Source organism: Squalius cephalus, assembly GCF_949319135.1.
Source record: "Squalius cephalus genome assembly, chromosome: 2".
Classification (NCBI taxonomy): domain Eukaryota; kingdom Metazoa; phylum Chordata; class Actinopteri; order Cypriniformes; family Leuciscidae; genus Squalius; species Squalius cephalus.
In genome coordinates, this window is record NC_137123.1 from 15,955,332 (window position 1) to 15,975,424 (window position 20,093).

General features: G+C 36.9%; 1 protein-coding gene across 3 annotated transcripts in view; it reads right to left on the reverse strand.

Moving 5' to 3' along the window:
* The window catches only part of LOC307172813 (NACHT, LRR and PYD domains-containing protein 12-like), a 166,871-nt gene that overhangs the window by 77,921 nt on the left and 68,857 nt on the right, over positions 1 to 20,093 (reverse strand). The window contains exons 1-4 of one of the 3 annotated variants that reach the window (XM_079895464.1): positions 6,637 to 6,776; positions 4,894 to 5,007; positions 3,970 to 4,065; positions 2,427 to 2,522 (exon numbers count right to left, since the gene is read on the reverse strand). The exons of 1 other annotated variant lie outside the window; for it this stretch is intronic. In XM_079895464.1, coding sequence (XP_079751590.1) covers positions 2,427 to 2,522; positions 3,970 to 4,065; positions 4,894 to 4,997 — 296 coding nt within the window. In that variant the 5' untranslated portion in view covers positions 4,998 to 5,007; positions 6,637 to 6,776. Of the gene's footprint in view, positions 1 to 2,426; positions 2,523 to 3,969; positions 4,066 to 4,893; positions 5,008 to 6,636; positions 6,777 to 20,093 lie in introns of those variants that run through there. One more of the 3 variants, XM_079895466.1, reaches the window with a different exon arrangement.

Consider the following 20,093-nt stretch of genomic DNA (forward strand, 5'->3'; position numbering starts at 1 on the left):
ATACGCAATGAAGGAGACACGACTACTATCGAGGCTAATGCTAACCGGTCTCAAGCGAAATCTGAGAAACCCCATGACAATTGCAAAAAAATCTCTAATACCCACGCAATCGACATAAACACACTTGCAGACGGCATTTTGGAAGTTTGTGATCAACCAACATCCGTAGGCATCGTAGACCTCTTCTTCTGTCTTGATTTTCTCAGATTTGTTGCAGACAATCGCAGTTATCTGAGCTGTTAGCTATATTTTGCTAATTTTTATTAGCAAATTTGATTGAATTTTTTTTGTTCCAGTTCAGCCCTGCTAACGTTATGTGCTTTGTTCTTGGGGAAGGGAAAAACTAACGTTAGGGTTGCCAAATGTCCCGTATTTTGGGCATAATTTATTTGTCATAATTAATAATGCATAATTTATATCTCCCTTGTCCTGTTTTTTTGACTGCAAAGCTGATCTAACCACTGACTGATACAGCAGCAGTGCTGATCACGACACCTGTTATCATCCTATCAATAATAATAATAATATATAATATATTATATATATAGATATAATATATCATTATTTAGGGACAAATCATTGTTTGATTTACCGCTCCGAGCGGGACTTTCAATGTCAGCATTTTGATTTCGGCAAATCAGTTTAGGCGAATGCAAACAACGTGATTATTGATTCCAACATCCACCCATGCAAGAAAACATGCAACCTACCTGAGGGAATAATACGCTGATTTACTGCTCAATAAATATTTCTGATTGTTATCAATGTAGAAAACTTTTTTTTTCAGGATTCTTTGATGAATAGAAAGTTTCAGAGTTTTCTGAAATAGAAAGCTTTTCTAACGTTATAAATGTCTATACTGTCACTTTTGATCAATTGAATGCATCCTTGCCTATTACTTTTCTTAATTTCTTAAAAAATCTTACTGACCCCAAATTACTTTTACCGGTTCTTTGTGGCAAGCTTTATGCCTGCGGTCGTGCGCTTGAGTGCGGCTATATTACGTAAACGCTCATTATCCTGTAGGCTATATAGCCTATTTAAGTAATTCAATTAATATAAAGGGGCGCTTTGTCCACTAATGGCTTAAATGAATAACTATAGTCGACTAGAAAATGTTTTTTTGTTGGAGGCAGCCCTTATTCCACATATTTACAAACGCCGTGGGCGGAGAATGTTTGTCGGACCTGCTCACATAGTAACGGTTGCTATGATGTGTGATTGGACAATGGCCGTTTTGGGGGCGGGGCCGGCGAAAGGTAAATTGTCTGACTGTAAAAATAAATAAATTCAGGAGTGACGCGCTGCCAAGATGGCGACGGTCGGCCATGCCCACTTTAGGCTTCAAAAACGGTCTTCAGAAACCTACGGGTGACGTCACGGACACTACGTCCATATTTTTTTACAGTCTATGGTTTGGACCAATGCAGCGCGAGCCGATCTTAATCAAGCGACTGTTTCTACACAGCGCTAAGAGAAGTAAAGAAAAGCATTTGAATTCGCCACTGAAGTAATAACATCGCTGCGAGATCTAGTGAGAAGCATTCACATTTCTCTGTTATTAACGGATCAAACAGCGCTGAAGTGGAAACCGGGAGAAATATTGTGCCATGAATGAACTATCCAGCGTCCACAGATCAGCAACATTCACCATGGATTTACTGTAGTAACACTAACTGTGACCATGGAAGTTTGGCAGGAATAGTAGGCTACAATGCTTTCAAGTAATGTTATGTCGGATTTATTTCGACATTATGAATAAAATTGCTGCCCTCAAATGTATATCTGAAATAAAATAAACCTTTGTTTATATCTACAACAATATTACATTTTATTTTTTTTCAAGGAGCAAGGGGCTGTTTTTGTTTTATATGCTCCTAAGAAGAGTCAAGTATAGCTCCATCATTGCTCAAAGTAAAAAATGATCATACTTTATGATGTTTGTTTTAATAAAAAAATAATAAAATCAAGGAAATTTCTCTGGCATTTCTTTCTTTTCACTGTAGCGACACCAGTGTATCGTATCGAACCGAACCGTGAATTTTGTGAACCGTTACACCCTGAATAAATATATATATATATATATATAAAGGCGGAAGCTCCACAGTCTGCAATGGAAAAGAGGAGTAGGAGGTCCGCCGGGAGGGCGATATCCATATATCACCTTGTGTATTAAAATGATGGCTCTCTGCTGTAATCCCAAAGATCCCAATTAGTCAGTTCAGTTCTGACGTAACGTTGAACGTGACTGACTGAACTATTAACTGTTATAGTCTACATATCGAAGCTGTTAATTCTGATCTTCATTCTAAAATACATTGCACACAGGCATTGAGGACACTTAACAACATTACATTTGAACAATTCTTTTAAAAGAATGTTAAAACAGATGTAATAAGATAAAGATACTTTAGTAAAGTGTTTACCTAAACCCATGATCAGTGTGTCCACCAAGCTTAGGTGGAGGATCCATTGACTGGTCACTCTTCATGGACACACAGCTGGGTTCTGGAGGGTCCAGTCTGTGGATTGAAGTTGAACACAACAATGTTATTCACACACTCTTATTAGCATGGCAATGTTTTATCACTCAATTTAATCAGTCCATTGTTGTTTATTGTCTTTGTGTAAATGCAAAGCTGTTTAAGTTGCATTTGTGTGCTACCTTACTGTCAGATTATCTTGTTTATTTGAATAAATACTGCTGCAAACATCCCTGTCTCAACTCACCCTTCATTTTACCTGCACGGCACCACTAAACTCAGGGCTGGACTGGGACAAAAAAAAATCAGCCCTGGCGGCCCACCACTACAATCCAGAATCGGTCCAGTCAGACAACACACGTATATTTGCTGCCTTCATTTGATTAAAAAAAAAAAAAGGAAAGGAAAAAAGTTTTAAACCTCACAAATGGGCAGACATAATTTTATAAATTGTCTAATAAAATGTTATTGCATTATTTTTTGTTGATGTCTGCACTATCACTCCTGTCTCCCTGCTCCCAGTACCACATACATGTTAATATTTGTCTGCTAAATTACTAATGTAACTTTACACTAAATAATATTAATCTCCTTTAGCATACAGTATTTTGAGTGACGATAGTAATAGGGGCGCTATACCGCTTACATTTGCTAGCATTTCAATACTAAGTTAACAAAGAAAAAAGTACAGTATTTACAGATGAAACTGACCTGCACTTGAAGCCCAGAACAGGTCATTCATTTTGCAACATTTTAATGCTTGTTCTCTGAGTGCTTTCTTTTTCGTTGTCCTTTCCCTCTCTGCTCCACCTGGCCGTTTACTGTCCATCATCGGGTGATGCTCGCATTTTCTGATAAAACCGTTTGGCTGAGGCTTAAAGTCGAATCGTAGCCTTGCCAGTCAAGACTAACAGATTCATGATTTTATTTTATTATAATAATTTTATTGAATGATGAATTCGAAAATGATCACTGGTAAAGGTAATAGTAAAAAAAAAATAAAAAAAAAACACTGGCTGGCAGCAGGCCAAATTAGTCGCCAGGCCACCGGGAATTCTCCCGGTGCTCCCGATGGCCAGTCCGGGCCTGCCTAATATATATACATATATATATGAGATGCTGGGTCCCCCATGAGAAGGACCAGCAAACTCAACCGGAAGCTCCACAGTCTGCAATGGAAAAGAGGAGTGGGAGGGCCGCCGGGAGGGCGATATCCTCATATCACCTTGTGTATTAACCGATGGCTCTCTGCTGTAATCCCAATGATCCAAATTAGTCAGTTCAGTTCTGACGTAACGTTGAACGTGACTGACTGAACTATTAACTGTTATAGTCTACATATCGAAGCTGTTAATTATGATCTTCATTCTAAAATACATTGCACACAGATATTGAAGACACTTCACAACATTACATTTGAACAATTCTTTTAAAAGAATGTTAAAACAGATGTAATAAGATAAAGATACTTTAGTAAAGTGTTTACCTAAACCCATGATCAGTGTGTCCACCAAGCTTAGGTGGAGGATCCATTGACTGGTCACTCTTCATGGACACACAGCTGGGTTCTGGAGGGTCCAGTCTGTGGATTGAAGTTGAACACAACAATGTTATTCACACACTCTTATTAGCATGGCTATGTTTTATCACTCAATTTAATCAGTCCATTGTTGTTTATTGTCTTTGTGTAAATGCAAAGCTGTTTAAGTTGCATTTGTGTGCTACCTTACTGTCAGATTATCTCGTTTATTTGAATAAATACTGCTGCAAACATCCCTGTCTCAACTCACCCTTCATTTTACCTGCACGGCACCACTAAACTCAGGGCTGGACTGGGACAAAAAAAAATCAGCCCTGGCGGCCCACCACTACAATCCAGAATCGGTCCAGTCGGACACCACCCATTTATTTGCTGCTTAAACAAGTGGATCCTGCAACTGCAGCTTATTGAGAGTCTGCAAATTAGTGCCTTATGAAAAATTAAGCTTTAAACAGTTTAATATTTCTATCATTATGTTGGAAAACACTCTTATGAGAATAATTTCAGTTAAGCTTGTGTATATTTTTAGTTAAAGCTGTTAAGTTATTAAGCAATAGCATCATGTAGGTTTTTTTCTTTGTGTTTTATATAAAGAACACTAGGAGGTGCGCGTGCTTTGTGATTGGGTTTACACGGTTAATACAGAAGACAAGGCAACGGGCCACAGTCCTTGCTTGTCAACAACAACAACAACAACAACATTGCATTGGCCCCAAAACCCAGGTGACAGAATTAATTACAATGTGATATATAGTGTTGAATACATGATAACAAGAGCTTATCTTCTGAAATGCATTGAATACAGGCACTGAAAAATTCTTTAATTTCAGCACAAAAGATATAATAAGACAAACGGTTTAAAGTGTTTACCTAAACCCAGGATCAGTGTGTCCACTAAACTTAAGTGGAGGATCCATTGACTGGTCACTCTTCATGGACACACAGCTGGGTTCAGATGACTTTGGTTTTTGCATCTGGACTGAACTGAAACAAAACATCAAGGGAAATTATAATAAGACACTGTGATAATGACTGATTGTTGATTAACTGAATAATTATGCTACATTAAATACTTACCAACAGGAAAGTGTGCCATTTGTGCCTGAAAACCACACTTTACCCACTTTTAATTATTAAGCTAAAAGCACAAATTTTAAATATGAGGATACATAAGGCTGTAGTAATATCACTCAGCTTCATTGCAATAAATACACTAAGCCCTGAACGTTTACCACCCCCAGTGGTCAGCATCAGCTAGATAGGTTGAGATAATATACCAACAAAGTCAGACAGTGACAGGCCGAGCCTCACGTATAACAGCCACATTAGCTCTGTTTGTCTAAGGCAAATGGTAACAGCCACATAACACCTCAAGGCTTGCTCAAGATAAGATGTGATCCCGTGACTGATCTAATTGGTACAAACACTAAAGATCAATCAAATTAACTCACTGATACACAAACTGAAGAAGCAGCACTTCAGGCAGACAAGATGGATTTGGTCGAAGCAAAACGGCAGAATCATCAAACGCACGGTGGCCAAGAAAATGGGGGTTTTGAGCTGGCCTTAATCGCCTCACATCCTTAAAAAATATATACATTGAAGAAAATACTTTTTTTCTTTTGACGACACTATTTTTACATCAAATTTTTTAAATACTTAAAAAATAAAAATGGGGTTTTTCTATTTTAATTGGTTCAGTCTCTTCAGGCCCTCACATGCTATTTAAATGGGTTTCTGATTACTATTTATTGAGTGGTAAATTGATTTGCTAGGAAAAAGTGTAGTTCTTACAACAAACGTATCATGTTAGAAATGAGGATAAAAAAGTTCTCTTTTTTATTTTTTTACCAACTTTACAAGTTTTTACCAAAGTTTTTACCAACTTTTAATTCTTAACCTAAAAGGCCAAATCCTAAATATGAGGATACATAGGGTTGTGGTGGTATCACACTCCTTCAATGAGCCTCAGTAAAACCACATAGTTATATTAATAATACTGGTGCTTTCAATACCTGCCAACTCTTTACATGGCAACATTTTGAGCATAAATGGCAAAAAAATAAATGGCCTAAACTCGTGAATATCATCACACTGCACCACATTACTTACTGTCAGTATTCCTGTGATGTGTGCCAGAAGAAAAACTTGAGAGACAGTTTTATATTGTGCTGTTATCCCATTAAGCACAATTATGTCCAAAATCTTTTCAGCGTACGCTTTTGTGACAAGACATTAAAAAGACGTCTTTTGAACATAATTTTGCTTAGTGGGATATCTATAAGAGAAAAAACAACTCTTTGAAACTCCTGATAAAATGATATCAAGAGCTAAATATTCGAACACAAAAGTCGAACTATTGATTTTAAAAGGAAGAATGTCTCAATATCGTTAAATCTGTCTTTTCTAGAACGATATGTGTTGGCGTTCTGAATGCAAATTCATTAGTCTACTTTAAACCATAAAATGTCTTTAGATTTATATAAAATTAATGGAAAATCAGGTAATTAGCTAAACAAAATGGCCCTGGAGTGCAGGCTACATGGCTAGGTAGAAAAACACAAAAATAAAATGTAAGCAATACTTAAACTGTAGCCTATCTGTAAGACTCACCTGTGCGAAAATCTATCTGTCACAGGTCATGCTGATCATATTGATATTACATTAAGAAAATCTAAATGATTTTTGATGTTTTCATTAAATGGCGTGTGTCGATGGATTTTACTTTCACTTTGATGGACACCAACTGACTCAGATGAGCAGGAAAGGGGCGTAAAGTTCATTTTTCCGGTTTCTTACGGAGGAACATAAACACTAAACAGCATGAATCTTTTCCTCTATATCAAATATAGCTGACGAAGAGATTCCCCTGAATGGTCCAATTGTTCTATTCTCGCACATTTGTGCGTCAAGTATAGGCTACTCTTAAAGGAAGATTGAAATGTCATTAAAAACAAAAGACGACGAATATGGAAACAACAAACTGCGTTTGTACTGCTGTAGTTTGAAAGAGTTGCTGTCCTCTACTGGTCAGATCAAGAATCACAAGCAGGAACATGCGTTCATCAAACAACCATAATATAGCCTAGTGCAAATACAACATCCACTAATTTTTTGAGTATCCCAATCAACAAAATAAAAGTTTGACCCTCAACACCAGTATGAAAGGGATGCATATTTGAATAGATCTTCCACACAAAAATGTTTTTAATTCATATAAAGTCACTTGATAGAAATATTACAGACACGCGCGCACACACACACACACACACACACACACACACACACACACGGCTGGTTCGCTATCTTTGTGAACACTCTCAGGTGTAATGATTTTTATACTGTACAAACTGTATATTATATTCACTTACACTAGCCCTACCATTCAGTTTTGATGATAATGTCTCTTTGGCCCCAAATTCAACACAATTTAATATCTCAGTAAAATAAAACACACAAATGTGCATTATGGGTCATTACTGCTGACACTTTTACTTCAAATGTCATTATTATATTAAATGCATCCTTACTTACAGCAGTGTCTTGAGTTTATAATGTATAATTAATTATCTTTTAAATCAGAGAGACTCTTCACACTGTTCCAGATTATTCCCACTGAGATTGTCTCAGGTGTGAGGAGTTTGATCTCAGAAATTAGGAAAAGAGAAGCAATATATCAGATGACACAATGATAGTAAGTAAAAAGAGTTTTGTGTTATTCATGGCAGAGGTCATAAATTGTTCAGCACAGACTGAAAGAAGAACAGAAAAGATACAGATAATAGTGAGAGCTGCAGAGAGGATAACAAAAGGATAACATGGGAGATGGTTAGAGATAGTCTAACTTAAAAAATACAGCCTAGTCAAGAATCATGGGATGGACAATAATCTTGATGTTAGTAATATCACAATGCAATGCTAGAAGTTTGGTGGAATTTAAGGGTTATCTAAATCAGATGGAGGAAAAACCAGATGTGATGTGTACAAGCGTCTTGGCTGAAACCTAAATTTGATTTTGTAATAAAAGTATATTGATAAGAATGTAAATGTGAAATGCAACATAGGTCGCTTTGGATAAAAGCGTCTGCCAAACGCATAAATGTAAATGTATCTGTGAAAAGAGATCGGGAAGAGGGAAATGGATGGTGGGCGTGTTATATGAAGATAGAAGGGCAAAGTATAGAGAGAGATGGTGATCTGGTGTGGATTTCAATGCCCATAGTAATATGTGGGGAGGAAGTGTGATTGATAGAAACGGGCAGTTTACTGAAAAATTAATGGATGAGATGAATTTGATCTGTCTGAATGATAGGAGAGGTACACGAATAGATGCGAACAAGTCAAGAAGCGGTGTTAGTTCGAACTCTAACAAATAGTAGGTTAGGGGGAATAATTAACTGGAGGGTATTACGGAAATGTACAGTGATCACTTTCCTATTTTGATAGAAATGTGTATAAATAAGAGTGTAGAGAGAAATGAAAGAGAAAGAAATATGAGAAAGCTAACTGGACTAAGTACGTGAAAATGGTGGAGGATAGTTTAGACATGATGTAAGAAATGGTGATGACAGAGAAGCTACAGTATAAGTGAGAAAATTATAGGGGTCATGAAAAATGCAGCAGTTAGTAATATTCCTAAAAGCAAAGGAAGAAGAAAGATTAAAATGGTACCATGGTGGAATAAGGAGTGTGATGAAGCTATTAGAAGGAAAAGGAGAGCGAAGGTATAAGGCAAAACTATGAAGATCTAATGGAATATAAGAGAGAACAAGCAAAAGTTAAAGTTGTGGTAAGGGCAAAAGGCAACATTGGAGAGATTTCTGTGACAGAATAGGTAAAAGTACATCAATAGAAGAGGTATGGAATATGATCAGAAGGATGAATGGAATAAGAAAGGAGATATAATATCCCATGTTAAATGAAGGGGAAGTTATGGCAGTAGAAAACAGCGATAAAGCAGAAATGTTTTGTAATACATTTATAAAAGTAAACAGTATGGAAAATCTGAATGAAGAATTTAAGAGAAAAAGGGAGGAAATATTAAAAGAACATCCTCATCTATTGGAAAAAAGAGAAGAAAGAGATGATACAATGGATGTCCCATTTGAATGACGGAACTAAAACGAGCTCTGAGGAGAATGAGAGAAACTGCTCCTGGTCAAGATGAAATCAGCTATTATATGATTAAGCAGTTAAGCAAGGAATCGTTGAAAGTAATGTTAGAGTTCTATAATAAAGTTTGGGAAAGGCAGGTAATCAAAGAACAAAACAGAAGGCAGGGAAACAATCTCAAACCCAAAAATTCTTAGGAATGACAACGCTTTGGCTAACATGAGGACTGAACAAGAACAAAAGGCAGTGAGGCCTTAAAGGAGAAGTTCACTTTTAAAATGAAAATTCTGTCATCATATACTCACCCTCATGTTGTTTCAAAGCTGTATGAATTTCTTTCTTATGCTGAACAGAAAGGAAGATATTTAGAAGAATATCAGTAACCAGACAGTTTTTGGGTCCCAATGACTTCCATAGTAGGAAAAAAATATACTATGGAAGTCATTGGGACCCAAAAACTGTCTGGTTACTGATATTCTTCTAAATTAGGTATGATTCAACACAGGTGAGAGCATTACAACCATTAAACCAAGGATAAATAATCTGGGTAGAAATAACGCCATCTAGTGGAAAATCAAGGAACTTTACAGTGAGGCATGTCCAACAACACCTATTGCAGCAATGCAAGTAGAGATAAATGAAATGCTGCTTGATAGAAGGCAGCAGTTATTGGCAGTATATTGGACAAATATTAAGAGTCAGGATGAGGTACATCCAACAAAGAATATACAAGGAATATGTTGGGAACAAGGAAAGAATAATATAGATGTGTATAAAGCAAATATAGATGTGTATAAGAGTGATGTACCCACATTACCCGTTATGGATTCTCAATAGTAGATTTAACTTTACTGAAGATAAGACAAAAAGAAGGAAGTAGTGAGATGGAAGAAATGGGAACAAAGGAATATTTAGGGCTTAAGTACGGAAATAATATACAGATATACACAGATGCTTCCAAAAAAAGGATGGAGAGTAGGAGTGGCAGTCAATGGTCCAAAGTTACAGATAAAGAGAAAAGCTTGAATACGTGATCAACTGTCAGTAAATACAGGTGAACTGACGGCTATTCTGCTAGCAATAGAAATACAAAATGCGGTCATATGTTCAGATTCATATTCAGCAATGGTCAGTATTGATAACCAAAAGTCAGAATCAAGGCAATACATACTAATGGAAATCCTTCAAAATCTCTTTGAGTTAAAACAAGGTATAGGATAGAAGTTCAGTTTATGAGGGATCCAGCCTATGTGCGAATTAAAGGGAATGAAGAAGCAGATAAATTAGCTAAGCAAGCAGTAGATGATGAAATGGTAGAAATTGAGCTACCACATACGTATAAGAGAAATAAAATCAGAAATAAAAGAAAAAAATATTAGAAACTGTCAACAGTATTGGGATAATGAGACTAAAGGGAGACATGTATATGCAATTCAAAAGAAAGTGGCAAAAGGTAGAATGAGGGAAATAGGAGGGAGGAAAATATAATAACAAGATTAAGGATGGGACATACAGGTTTGAATTACATCTAATATCTAAACATCCAATGGGATTGTGTGAGAAATGTGGACAGAGTACATTACTGTTATAGGCTTGTCCCATTGTGAGGCAAGCCTGAGCCACACATTTCTCTTGATCTTTCAAGTTGGAGACATTGAGATAAGAGACTTTAGGCTTGAAGGAAGTGAGGTTTCTTGACATCTTTCTGGGAAGGAGCCAGTGAATTTGAAGCTTGTATGGTTGAATATGTAATTTCTAATAATCTTCGCAGCTTTTGATGAGAGCGTCTTCATCAAAATCTCTCCTCCTCAGAGCTTCCCTTATTCCTGTCAGTATCAAATGTTGATACTTCACGGAGAGCACCTTGATCTATGCCACCCTCACAGAAGAAGCACTTCAGAACATCCAGTCGTTGGCGTTTCATTGTCTTTCCCCCTCCAGATTCAACAGCATCCCGCACAGTCTTCTTTGTCGCTTTCATAAGCTTTGAATTGATAAACTTTAGGTGGCAAGATGTGTGCCAAGAAGCAGAATGTGAAGCAAAATTGCTAGCAGTTTCATCATTCCCAAAATAGAGTTTAGTTGGAAGATTGTCAATCGCCCTGAATTGCTCAAAATTAGCAAGAAATTATCTATAGGCATCAGATTTATCACCACTTGTCCCAGGTGTCTGCAAGAGACATCTCAGGGGTTCAGAGGTGTCTTTCTGGCAAATAATACATAGAGCCCAGTTCAGCTCATGTTGAAGTTTCAGAAACTAATGTTATGTAAGCATAAAAGAACGAACTAATCAAGACATTCTGACCTGCAACACGTCTACAATAGGAAACCAAAATAACTGAAAGTACATCTAGCTATGTACTGTCACACACAAACAGGATTTAATGTGATGTGAGGCAGAGTAACATAAAACTAATGACCAAACTATGAACTCAGTAGATAGCTATATGAATGCCCTAGTGGAATTGAAAAATAAAAGAAAAAACCAAGATCTCTTAACATTTAAGCATTTTTGCTGCCTTTTTTAATAATTCTGCCTATATTATACAGGGATTGTTTAGTTTTTTTTAGGTATAAGGTGTCTTGGCACTCTATTTTACTCTTATAATTTGGAAGATCTACTGGCCTGAGCACGAATTAACAAAAGAAAGCTTATTCAGAGGTCTTAAAAGGCCATTACCCTGAAAGTTTTACTTGAGAGAAAAAAACTAAAAAACTAAAAAGTTTTTCATGAATATTGTTTTTTAAGTGATTTGACACTAAATTTCAATATTTCAGCTGGGCTATAGGCTGAAATCATTCAGGAGGTCCTAAAGAAGCTTCATGTAAAATGTGGTGCTTTTATCACCTCTGTAACAGTATTATTTAATATGAGCACTACCCAACTGGACTACAACACTGGCCTGTGTCTCCCTCTGTTGACGGAAATGATAAAGACATTTATAGCAATTTGTGTTCATTTATTTATGCTTATAGCAATTTATGTTCATCTTTAATATTTTGCCTCAGGAAGCTGATGTTACGCAATGGAAAAGTACAACTTAGGCTACTGATGAGTTAAATACAGGGTCTTCTGTTGGGAAATTATTAAAACAATATGGAATAATAACAGACTGTAAGAAAAATCATGCTCGAAGCTTTTAATAATTTTAACAATCACCTAATTATTAAAGCTGATACTTTTAAAAGATTTATATAGCCAAGGCCTATACATGATGTAGCCTATATATTTATGAACACTAGAATGAAGTAACCGAGTTTCTCTCTCTCCTTATCTCCAGACAGTTTCGCATGTTGGCACGTTTGTGGCAGCACTGACATCAATGAAGGACACTTTTCTCAGTGACACACACACACACACACACACACACACACACACCTTTCTCAGTTTGTGTAAATCTACTTATGGTTCAGACAGAGTATTTATTTTTTCCCACATTCACACATGTCTAGTACAATTATGTGGTTTTGTTTTATTAATACAGTATATACTTTTTTTCTTGACATACCCCGAAAGAATGGAAGTGAAATGTGACAACATGCCCCATAGGTGGGGTACATTGTAACATGTATGGGGCACATTGTAACATGACCATATGACAGCTTAAAACGTTATCTGATCTAATAAAAAAAATATACAAGACAAACTAAAATATTTGTAAATAAAATACAATTATTAACTTTTTCATATAAAATAATGGCATTTTTTAATAATTAAATATAAACTCATTTTTGAGTTTTGACTAAGAACACATGATAACACAGCTATACAACATAGTTCAAAACTAATAAATAATTAGTAATTTCTGAACATTGACTCTCAGTCTTTATTCACCTTTTTCTCACGTTTTCTCAATAAAATTAATAAAAGTATAGAATATAATAGCATATTTCTAATAGGGGCACATTGTAACACAGTGTGACAACATGCCCCCGCCTGCACAACTGGGGTTTAAACCCGGCTAGTGTCTTCTGCTAGTTAGCGAAGCATTAAAGAACTATCTCAACTGTTAAATAACATATTGGAGATTAAAATAATATCTGATTTGTCTAATTTTAAATAAACAAAAAATAGAGATGAAAAATTAACTTAAGTAAAAAAATTACTTTTGCTATGGTTTAATAAATGTCTATGGATATCTTCCAAAAAAATTATTATTTTTATATATTTTTTCTCTATATAGTGTTGATATGGCAACTAGTAAATACACCAAGTTTTGTCATGCTAGCATGTGAGGAAGTATTTAACACAAGTGTGTTACAACTTGCCCCGTGCTCCGCTACACACTACAAAAGGGCACAGGCGGCCATTTACAAACTCATACAGACAAACGTAATCTCATGCAATCAATGTCTTGCATTTGAGGTTTTATGTGAAACAGTTCATATTAGGAATAAGTGACCATACAATGTGATCTCACTTAATAGGAGATAGAAGTATGATAGAAGTTAGGGGCATTATCACAGGAAAGGCATTAAGGTAAGACACAGGTGATGAGTGGCAGCATTTGTACAAGAAGAAACTATACAAAGAAAAAGTACCCATGAAGATCTATGGACTGAGCTGTACTAAAGTGAGCATAAATACACTGTGGAAATAAATGGGTCAAGACACTCAAACAAGGTACTGGACATCGCTTTTATTGCTTACTCAGAACACACGTTCTCCCCATTTGTCCCTCAGTATAACTTGAAATTATTTTTGACAGATGAGGTCTTTACTGAAAAAGTGATGAGAAATACAGTACAGTATATACAATATTCACAGCAGTTAAGGCGACATGAAAGGGACATTTCATGCATGTAAATATGAGCTGCTGTATCGACAAATCAACAAAAAGGCTCACAGAGTTACAAAGGGTATGTTACATCAACATCTCCACAAACCTGAAAAGAAGTCACATAAAAATACATTTAGCTCCCAGTCTGAAAAAGTACACAAACATTTTGTGAGTATGTTCATACAGGCCGTTTCTGGACAGTTTTATACTGTATATACAAAAGAAGAAACATTATAAAACAACAACAATAACACTGCTTCATGTTCAGCAGGATTTACACCATTTACACCAGTGTCACATTTTAAACTTTGTTTCTCACACTTTTGGTTTTATTAAAGGTTCTCAGTTGCCAAAACAAAGATATAAACACTTAAAGTACAAAAAAAAAAGTAAATTTAAAGTACAGATTCTGTTGAGGTCATCATTTTAACAGCTTTGTAAAGGCTCACCAGTGAGTATAACATGAAGTTGTCATGCCTTTAACAGCTGAATGCGACGATTTCCATGTTGCTCAGCAAAACGCTTCACAAATGTATCTAGATCTGATGCCCTTGTGCGTTTTGATTCAATGCTGAGTACAGCCAAACTCGATAGTCTCTTTTCTGTCATAGTTGACCTCAAATAAGTCTTTATGAGCCTAAGAGATGAAAAACGTTGTTCACAGGATGCACTGCTCACAGGTAAAACAACCGCTATTTTACACAACCTGAACAACTCATAAAACACATCCTGGTATGGGTCCAAAAACTGAGTGAACTCCATTAGAGTGGTAGGACTCTCCTTTTCCCCCTTTTGTCTGTCTAGTCCTCTCCTCGTCTGATGTAACTCGTTTTTGAGATCCTCAATGTTTGAATCATAAGCTTCAGCCAATAACAGAACAGCCTCCGCTCTCAAAAAAGTTGGACTTGACGGATTTAGTGCCTGGACACCCTGCATAATGTTACAATTTGTGTTAGAAATTCTTCTTCCTATTTCTCCAATCATGTTATCCAGAACTGGATATACACAGAGACACAAAAAGGTGTGTTTGCTATCTGGAACTACATGCTGTCCCAAGGTGCAGTGGATGACAGTATCCTGAAGCACCTTTGCTGTCTGTCTTGGCCTCTTTGGCTTTCGCTGAGTTGTATCAATGTTACTTCGTAGACATAAATCAAGTGTTTCACTCCACATTTCCTCAAAAGAGGCTTGACTACGGTACTGGACCAGTGTCTCTTTAAGTACTTCAATAAGTTCAACAGCCTTAGCATAGTCCACTGTTTTAGACTGGAACATGTCTGATAAAAACTTGGAGTCACTCAGGACCTTTCTGAACAGAACAAGAGATCCAGCAAAATTCAGATCAATGTGAGCCAATATCCCTCTTGCTTCTACAGCTCTTTGTGGATGGTTCTCAGATGCGATCTCTTCAAGCAGCTGTACTATTGCAGGCAATCTGTCCATAACATTACATGCTATGTGCCTACAGGCCCAACGTGTATCACTTAGCCGTTGGAGTTCCCTTGGTGCACCATCAAACATCTCCCGCTGCACTTCCAGCCATTTGTTATGTACATAAGACCCAGACATGAATACATACAGTCGTTCCATTAATGAGAAGTTTCCTGCATCTGCCACACTTTTTACAGCGTTTACTATAACTAAGTTCAAGCAGTGTGCACTACAGTGAACATAGAAGGCATGTTTGGCTACTTCTTTTATTTTTATTTTTACAGAGAGAGAGAGAGAGAGAGAGAGAGAGAGAGAGAGAGAGAGAGAGAGAGAGAGAGAGAGAGAGAGAGAGAGAGAGAGAGAGAGAGAGAGAGAGAGAGAGAGAGAGAGAGAGAGAGAGAGAGGCCTAGAAGGTTGTTCTTGTACTCCAGCCCATGCTTCTCAAGGAAGAATATAATCTTGTCACTTAAGGCGGCAGCATCCAGGTGTTCTGCCACTTCAAACTCCTGAAAGCTTTCATGAACCACACCGTTGTAAAAATATCTCAGAACAAATGACATTTGCTCTTTTCTCTGAACATCTTTAGTTTCATCAACAATAACTGAAAACTGCTTGCTCGTTTTAACTTCTTTGACCATTTCAGCCAAGCACTCAAGTATTTCAAGCCCCCCCTGCTTTGCTATCGGGATGATTCGTCCTAGTACGAGTTTGTTTACCATCGTAATGACTTTGAAGCTGTTATATTAAAGTACAAATCTTGCAAAGTGTGCCTTTAATAACAAATAAATGATCACCATCATTACAGGTGTTTTATTTACCTTGTGAGCATCACCAAGCCACAGCAGGCTACAGCATACATGACCCGAGTCACTTGTAGTTGGTCTGGCCATGTGTCACTCAGTCAACAACAGGCCAATCAGAAGAGAGGCTCATGAATATTAAGTAGACAGGCCAAAATCGACCTGTTCTTGGCAGAGCTCATGAGAAAAGAGCTGTAAAAATATTTTGGGATGGTTTTTGGTAATTATACCGCAGATATATATTCCTAACGACATCGAAACCTAAAATAAAACTTCAGAAAGGTGTACAATATGAGACCTTTAAATGAACTGAAAAAGAATATGAAAGGAATTTAGAAAATTTATGCTAAATTAATTACAACTAGTCATTCTCAGGAAATCATGAAATGGATCCATGTGTGTGGAAAGTAAAAAGTAAAACCACATAGTTATATTGATAACACATTACATTCGATACCTGCAGACTCTTTATTTGGCAACGTTTTGAGGATGAATGTAAGAGCAGAAATGGCCTAAACTCGCGAATATCATCGCATTGCACCACATTATTTACAGTCAGTATTCCTGTACTTTATGCAAAAAACACTTGAAAGACAGTTTTATATTGTGCTGATAAATCTATTAGAGAAATCCAAGTCTTTAAAAATCCTTCATAAATATGATGTCAGGAGCTAAATATTCAAATACAAAAATTGAACTATTGTTTTTAAAAGAAGATTGTCACAACACAACGTTTAACACTGTTTGTCTACAGACTACTATCATTTCTAGTAAGAAGTATTGGCATTCTGAATGCAAATTCACTATTTTACTCTAAACTATAAAATGTAGGTCTATGTAGAAAAATTTAAGTGATTACTTAAACTGTATCTGTAACACTCACCTCACTGGAAATGTATCGGAGGACACATGATGTTCCCTCAAGAAAATCTAAATGAAGGAAACTTTGATATTAGTGGCGAGATGTTTAACAGCGCCACCTACCGAGTCAGAGAACCGAATTTCCAGGACCCTATAATAATAATTCATTAAATTTATTTAGCACTTTTCTGGGTACTCAAAGCACTTTACATGGAGGGGGGGATCTCCTCAATGTGCAGCTCCACCTGGATGATGTGACGGCAGCCATACTGCGCCAGAACGCCCACCACACACCAGCTTACTGGTGGAGAGGAGACAGTGATGAAGCCGATCAGTACATGGGGATGATTAGGAGGCCATGATGGACAGAGGCCAAGGGGCAAATTTGGTCAGGGTGCCGGGGGTTAAACCCCTACTCTTTTTCGAAGGACATCCTGTGATTTTTATTGACCACAGAGAGTCAGGACCTCGGTTTAACTTCTCATCCGAAGGACGGTTCCCTTTAAGGTTTTTAAAGGTTTAAAGGTTTTTAAAGGTTTATTACACCCAAATACTACTTTCTTTCTTGAAATTAAACCTGGTTGCTAAGAGCTGAATGTTGAGTAATTATTGTGATAGCATAATATAATAACTCATCAAGTAAAATAAACAAGGACTGATGGTATTATTGCCTTTTCATTCACTAGATCAACCACATATCCGTCCTTCGGATGAGACGTAAAACCGAGGTCCTGACTCTCTGTGGTCATTAAAAATCCCATGGCACTTCTCGTAAAGAGTCGGGGTGTAACACCGGTGTCCTGGCCAAATTCCATCCAATGGCTCTTGCCAATCATGGCCTCCTAATAATCCCCATACATTGAATTGGCTCTATCACTCTCTCTCCTCTCCACTATAGCTGGTGTGTGGTGAGCGCACTGGCGCCGTTGTACTGTGGCTGCCGTCGCATCATCCAAGTGGATGCTCACACTGGTGGTGTTGAGGAGAGATCCCCTGACTGGATTGTAAAGTGCTTTGGGTGTACAGTAGTACATATGAAAGCGCCATATAAATGCCTTATTCATTTACATATTTTAAAGTACAGAGGGAAGACACAAGGATGATTGTGGGAGTAGATTTAAGATTATGTATATTTTATAAAATAATACATAATAACAGTTGAGCACACACAAAAACAAATTTGTTCATGACGTGAACCACATAGAAAGAACTTCAACAACAACGTCTTCACTGACTCCTAAGAGAGAGAGGCGGAGATGTTCAACTTTCAAATTTTAAATTTCATTTTTAAAAGATCTTAGTGACCAGAGCACACACACATTATATACAATACAAAAATTATATCAATATTCACACCAATTAATGTTCATTAACATTAATTACTGTACTGTTAAAAGATATTTACATTTAGTCATTTAGCAGACGCCTTTGTCCAAAGCGACTTACAAATGAGGACTAAAGCAAGCGAGTCATTATGAAGAGGCAAAACCAATGAAGGAATATGAATAGAAATACCATGTTATTGACATGACTTTCCTGACCTTTAAATTTTTAAAGCCCAGATTGTGAAGAATGCAGCAGCACTACCTGCCAATTGGACGTTCTCCGCTCTTTTCTCAATTGTTTCTCTATCCCTCTATTTAATTCTTCCACTTCACAGAAATAGTAAATGGAAAACATAATCACTGCTGGGTTAACAGAAATGATGTTAACGCTTAAAAAAGGATACTTTGGACATTGTGTAAAAAATAAATTTTCTACTCTTACCTGTGATGAAAATCCGGACCAGAGAAGAAGGATCATGCAGAGACAAATCCTGCAGCCCACCAGGCCATGATGCGCTATCAGAAGAAAATGGTTGATTAAAATATACACAGCTCTGTACATAAGCAGCATACATTAGGGTTTGAAAGTGCAGAAACATGCACAAATACATTATATTGTTATGCATACCTCTGGACACAGAACACTAAAGATGAACTGCACTTCATCCATGAAGCTCAGTTGTGTTGGTGTTTGCAGTGCTGACTTCAGAAGAGAATAAAGGGTGTCCTGTTGTTCTTCACGGTCAAGGTAGACGGGCACCAGGCAAGAGGACCTCTGAGGAAACAACTTTGAAGTCTTCCCGTTGAGTGCGCCCTACAGGCAAATTATTTTGCCACATCTGTGAATGGTATACCCTAAAATATAAATACAATAAACTGTAGTATTATTATGATGATCATCCGTGTAAATTATGAGAACCCAAAATCTGAATAAAGAATCTGGTTAACACTTGGAAATATTATAAGGAAACATGGAATTAGTTTCCATTGTTATGCTGATGACACTCAAATCTATATTTCATCACGGCCAGATGAAAACGCTAAATTATCCAAATTGACAGAGTGTGTTAAAGATATAAAAGATTGGATGACGCGCAATTTTCTTTTATTAAATCCAGACAAGACAGAGGTACTAATCATCGGTTCAAAAAACCACCCACAAAACCTCTCACACTACAACTTTAACATAGTAGGATGTCCTGTTACTTTATCCTCTACAGTAAAAGACCTGAGTGTTATACTTGACTGCAACCTGTCTTTTGAAAATCATATTTCATGTTACAAGAACAGCCTTTTTTCACCTTAGAAACATTGCTAAGCTACGTAACATGCTATCAGTTTCTGATGCAGAAAAGTTAGTTCATGCATTCATGACCTCGAGACTAGATTACTGTAATGCTTTATTAGCTGGTTGTCCTGCATCCTCAATAAACAAGCTACAGTTAGTCCAAAATGCCGCCGCTAGAGTTCTTACTAGATCAAGAAAATATGATCATATAACACCGATTTTATCATCACTGCATTGGTTACCTATAAAGTTCCGTATTAATTACAAGGTATTGCTACTGACTTATAAAGCCCTAAACGGCTTAGCTCCAGTCTATTTAACCGATCTTCTATCGCCCTATAATCCATCGCGCTCTTTAAGATCAATAAATTCGAGGCTTTTGGTCATACCTAGGATATCCAGAACCACCAAAGGAGGGAGATCATTTTCACATTTAGCTCCAAAACTCTGGAATAGTCTTCCTGATACTGTT